Here is a 5,696-nt window from a genome sequence, read left to right on the forward strand (position 1 = left end):
AGACCCCTTCAGGGAGCTGTCAGTGTCCATCCACCTCATGGACGAGGTCAAGGCCCAGTGCGGACAGCCCCTGGGGGCAGAATTCCGGACGTCCCCTTTGACTGTCTCCTATCCCACCAATGTCCTGTTTGTTCCTCCCGTTTTCCATGTGACATATAAAAACCTTCCTCCTCAGGGCCCCAAGGATGGTGAGGGGCCGGGGGTAAGGTCTGGAGAGATGGGCTTCCTCTATGGAGAACCCAAACTGCAGGGGAGAAGGGGAGGGTCCAAGCTTGGACACCGACCCCAGACAGGACTGGGTGGGCCCTGGGTGTCCAGGCCCGAGAGCAGGTCTCAGCCGAGGGCAGCGGAGGGGCGAGCCTCACAGGGTGGGAGACGGAGCTCCATGCTTGGCTGTCCACAGGCTTCCCCCTCTTCCTGGTGACACTGGTGGCTCTGGTGGACGTAAACAACTATGGCTCCATCATCCTGTCCGTGCACAGGACTCCAGAGAGCGTCATCTACCCTTCCATGTGAGTGGCTGTGTGTGGTAGGGACGGGAGTTGGGGCCTTTGGGGGCTTCACCTTGGTTACCTCTATATTAGTACTTGCTTAATGTTTTTCTTTAAAGTATCTAACTTGTTAGATTACATCTATTTTTACAATTTATCATATCAACTACAAGTAGGAAGCAAGCATACTGTCAGAAACAGTGAGTCATCATAAGAATAAACGCAGGGGCAAGGAGGCTCTGGTTCTAATTGTTGGCTGCAGGCTGTGAACCTGAGACCGGCTCTGTGTTGAGAAGGGAGACTAGGAAGCGTTCTAGGTGTTAAAAACACAGTAGAACCAAACCGAGCCTGTCCTTTGACTGCAGAGAAGGAATAATGGAGAACGGAGAAGAGAGGGACTTGCTCACCCCATGAGCCGATGGTGTTTAAAGCAGTTCCCCTAAACTCACTGAGCCGGCCCCGCCGCGCACTGAGCCGCCCTTCTCTGGGCCCCGGTGCCCTGGTCCGCAGGTGCTGGATCCGGGACTCCCTGGTCAGCCACATCACCAACCTGGGCCTCTTCAGCCTGGTGTTTCTGTTCAACACGGCCATGCTGGGCACGATGGTGGTGCAGATCCTGCGCCTGCAGCCGCACACGCAGAAGTGGCCCCACGTGCTGACCCTGCTGGGCCTCAGCCTGGTCCTCGGCCTGCCCTGGGCCCTGGTCTTCTTCTCCTTCGCTTCCGGCACCTTCCAGCTTGTGGTCCTCTACTTCTTCAGCATCATCACCTCCTTCCAAGGTAGGCGTGGAGAGGACCCTCCCCCCGGCCCGGGCGGGCAACCTGAAGGCATCCCTTCTCTGGGCCTCAGTTTCCCCATTCAACAAGTCTTTATTGAGTACCTACTATGGGCAGGCCCTATGCTGTGCCCTGGTTCGGAGAGGGCCTGGATGGATTGATTGATTGATTGATTAAGCGGATGCACTCTGGAACCCAACCACTGCCGTTCGACTCCTGGCTCAGCCGAGTCCCCTTACTGCCCTGGGCCTCGGTTTCTGTGTTTGTAGCACAGCACAGTGCTGGATGGGCCTGTCCTCACAGGAACGTCAGAACACAGTGAGACGGCGCACAGTGAATTGCACGGGGCCTGGCACGTTGTAGGTGACCGCAGGGTCACACCGGTGCCAGTCGCCTGTGTCATGAGGAAGGCAGTGGTGGGGAGTGGGGACTCTGGAGGGAGAAGCTGGGGCAGGTGCCACCCGCCTGCTGAGCCCGTGCCCCTCGCTGCCCGCAGGCTTCCTCATCTTCCTCTGGTACTGGTCCATGCGGCTGCAGGCCCAGACCGGGCCCACCCCTCTGAAGAGCAGCTCGGACAGCAGCAGGCTGCCCATCAACTCGGGCAGCACCTCGTCCAGCTGCATCTAGGACGCCCGGACCCGTGTGAGGAAGGAGAGATGCACGCGGCCTCTCCTCACCACTGACCGCAGCCCCGGCTGGGCCCGAGACTCGAGAAGGCCCAAGGATCTCAGCAGGCTGGAGCTGTCGCCATGGCGGCTGGACTCCCAGGCTGGGCCTTCTGTACTGGGCTGTGGACTGCTCAGCTCACGGGTTCAGCTCACAGGGGGCGCAGGAGTGGGGCCATCCTCCTGGCCATTCTAACCTGGGGCTGAAGGCCAGTCTTAACTCACCTGCACTGGGCTTAGCCCTCGTGGCTGGGGTTTGGGAGCCCGCAGGCCCCAGAGTTGGGTCCGGGACCATGGAGGCCGGGTGGCATCTTTGGCCCTGTGCCCCCACCCAGGACAGAAATGTGCCATAGCTGTTCTGTTTCTGGTGACCACCAGGAGGGTACTTTGCAGCCCCCATTATTTTAACCCAAGGGTGGTACACGTGGCAAGAGGTGTTGGGCCAAGCTTTAGACCCCTGGAGGAGGGGAGTGAGCCCGCCCCCAGTGTACAGAGCAGCTGCCCTGCCTCTGAGCTCAGGGCTTCATCCTCCATCAGCCTCCCCAGCCCGGGGTCCCCAGTTTCAATGGTGTATTTTGGGTGGTGGTTCCCAAGAGCTGCCTGGTGCCTGCTGTAACCCTTTATCTACTGCACGGGCCTTGCTGGCCCCTGACTCAGGCTTAGTATTTATGTTCTGGGCTAGGTCCACTTGTCCATCTGGGACTCTCTATAAACTGCTCACCACTGCCAAGCCTATACCTCTCAGGGGACCTCCGCCTCTCCTAAAACCCTCTGCTGGCAAGAACTATGCAGCATAGCAGACTGACTGTTTCCACTCAAGCTCTCTGAAGACTGAGACATATCTCCCATGGGCACACTGGTCTAGAGCCCAGCGCCATTAATTCTGCTGGACATAGATGGTCAGACTGGTCACTCCCCCTGCAAGCTCTCAATCTAGTGTGTGAGGTGTGTTCAAGGGCAAGAACTCCTGGAGCTACAGGCATGGGGTTGGGGGAGCTATCCTGGCTGGGAATCCAGGAAGACTTCCTGCAGGAGGCAGCATGTGATCTGGATCTCAGCCTTAAAGATGGGGAAGATTTTCTTTTTAGTTACTAATTCTATTTGTCTTTCATTTTGAAAAGAAGCACATTTGTAAATAATTTGGAAACTATAGAAGAGTGTCATGAAGAAAATAAAAATTAGCTGTTGTCATCTCCAAATGAACCAATGTCAACATCTTGGAGCATTGCCTTTTGGGTTTTATTCTGTTTCTATTAGAGTCACTGATTGGGACATGTGGATGAGAGAAGAGGACCGTGTGTGAAAAAAAATCTTCTGGTGGAAACTTTATCAGGACAAGGGGAAGATAAAGGGCAACTTAATTCAGTGTTGGGGAGGCAATAGGGAGCAGTGTGGTCTGCGGTGAACTGGAAATGACAAACGCACACTGAGGGAGCTGCTGCGACTCATGTCCAGCTATTCACTGTCTTACAGGATGGGGGTCCGTGGAGCCAGACTACCTGCCTTAAATGAGAAATGAGAAATCCAGATTGTGCTGGAGTCAAATTCTTTCATTTAAAAATTTTGGCTAGTCTAAAAAAATTCGCTAGTCCAAGAAGTCACATTGGAGGGCTGAATTCAGCTCTTGGCTGGTCATGTGACGCGTGCAACCAGTTCTGGGCCAGTGTGAGGTAGTTGGGCTGCTAGAATGGAGTGACTGGGCTATTCTCCCATCACTCCAGTCAAATCTCCCCTCCCTGTCCCGTGAACAGGCGAGGCAGACCAAGTGCACTTCCGCCCCGTGGCGTTACAATAGCAGGCGTGTTTGATCATCACTGTTCGTGTCCAGGTCTTAGAGGCCAGTGCACGTCCGCTGAGGTCCACACCGGGCTTTCTGCCCTCCACGGTCGCCTCCCTCTGCCCCGGCTGCCCCTGGGGAGCAGTGATGGGTGAATATCTCAGTCATTCCATTCTTGAACACTGTTCAACATTCAGCTTCTGATTTCCAGGCCAGCTCAGGCAGTGGGGAGGGTGTCCCGGGTGGCATCTTCTCACGACCGGCCCTGGATGTACCACCCGACAGCTCTGTGACTCTTCTTGACCTTGGTGGCTCCTATCATTGCACTTCCCTGGGCTGTGGGACCTCAGACAACAGGATCACTGTTCCCACTGGGACATGACCAGGTCTGTGTTTGGAAATGTCCCTTTAGTGTGGGAGCTGGACGGGAACAGCCAGAGGGGTGAGTGCTGGTTGAGCCCACCCAGAGGACTGGAGGCCTTGGCCCTGGAAACAGGACCCCCGCCCCCACCCCCAACCATTAGGACAAGCTGGTGTGGGAAGTGGCAGGAGGGGAAACCTATAGTTCTGTTTGTCCTGGGATTTGAGGGCGGGGGAGGCTGGCGGGCTGCTGGGTGGGGAGGAGGAGCAGGCCGTGGTTCCCGTCTGTCCTTCCTGCCTTCCCTGCAGAGGATGTGCCGAGGGCCCCACGCCAAATCCCTGCCCGCTCCCCACACCCCATGAGTGACCCCACCATTCCATCCCCCCCTCCTCAGGTGCAGAGGGCCCAGCAGGGGACTGAATCCTGTCTAGACACTGGGTGGGAGGAAGGGGAAATAGTGGCTATTCAGGGCGGGGCAGGTCCCCATGAGGCCCCCAAAGCAGAGCAGATCTAGCTCTGGCTGAGCTGGAGGGGGGACACTAGTGAAACACACCTCTTAGCAGGGTGCCCTGCACCCTCTGATCCCAGAATGGCGGTGAAACCGTGCCAAGGGCCCTGGCCTCATCCACAGGCTCCCTTGGGGCCACCAGTGTTGGGACCGAAGTGGCCAGCCCCTCCCTTTCCTTCATGCCGCACCCCATGTGTGTTTGCTGCCCCGACTTCCTGTCTGGGCCACTGTGACCAGCTGGGCCACGATGGCCATGATTTCACAGTAGTGATAATCATAACATGATAATGATAATGGCCATGCACATTGACTGAGCAGTTCCACAGGCCTCATCTCATGTGTTCTCCACATGCCCTGTGAGAGGGTCAGAGTAAGGACAGCTGAGGAAAGCTGGTCCAGCCAGGAAGTGGCCAGGACGGAGGTCAGCCCGGGCCTGACCAATCCCCGGCGCCCATGCTCTTGTCCCCGCCCCCTCCCATCCTGCCTCCCCTGTTCTCCAGGCCGGAGGGGCAGCGCCAGGGCCCCTGGGCTGGCTCCTTCTCTTCTCCCGGGCCCCCGGTAGGCATGGAGTGGAGCCCGGCATTGTTCAAACCATAAGCGTGAGCCGAGGTCTCATCCGCATCTTCATCCCTATCCCCAGAGCCGGGCTCTGTGTCCCACATGTTATGAGTGCCCTCAACCCCGACCCCGTCACGGGAGGCAGCCCACAGCTGTATGCTTTACCGAGGAGGAAACAGGCCCAGAGAGGCTCCCGCTTGGGAGAGGAAAGCCTGGGCTAGGAGTGCTTGACTCCAAAGCCTGTGCTTATCACCACTCCCGAGAGGTCTGCCCCTGTGCAGAGGCCTCTGTGGGCACCGGACCGCTGGTCGCCAGCCCCGTGGTCACCAGCCCCGCTGCAGCCTCCCAGGTGGGGCCCTGGAGCGGGTCCCTGGGTGGGTTCCGCAGCTCCTGCCGGGTCTGGCTTCCTCTGCAGGTGGTCACAGGACGGGGCGAGATGAGGAGCACTGCCCAGTTCCCCACACCTTTCACAACCCAACTGATGGCGCCATGGAGCAGGAAGGGTGACCAAGAGGCCACAGGAAGCTCTGACGCTGCAGGGGAGGGGGGCAGGAGGGCCC

The 5,696-nt window shown here is 57.9% G+C and overlaps 1 protein-coding gene across 4 annotated transcripts in view; it reads left to right on the top strand.

Moving 5' to 3' along the window:
- The window catches only part of ADGRG1 (adhesion G protein-coupled receptor G1), a 39,768-nt gene extending 36,633 nt beyond the window's left edge, over positions 1 to 3,135 (top strand). For all 4 annotated transcript variants that reach the window (XM_066348695.1, XM_066348697.1, XM_066348696.1 and 1 more), the window contains exons 12-14: positions 404 to 512; positions 1,002 to 1,270; positions 1,764 to 3,135. In XM_066348695.1, the coding sequence (XP_066204792.1) occupies positions 404 to 512; positions 1,002 to 1,270; positions 1,764 to 1,894 (509 nt within the window). In that variant the 3' untranslated portion in view covers positions 1,895 to 3,135. The remainder of the gene's footprint in view (positions 1 to 403; positions 513 to 1,001; positions 1,271 to 1,763) is intronic.
- The last annotated feature ends 2,561 nt before the right edge of the window (positions 3,136 to 5,696 follow it).

Source organism: Saccopteryx leptura, chromosome 9 (assembly GCF_036850995.1).
Source record: "Saccopteryx leptura isolate mSacLep1 chromosome 9, mSacLep1_pri_phased_curated, whole genome shotgun sequence".
Lineage (NCBI taxonomy): Eukaryota > Metazoa > Chordata > Mammalia > Chiroptera > Emballonuridae > Saccopteryx > Saccopteryx leptura.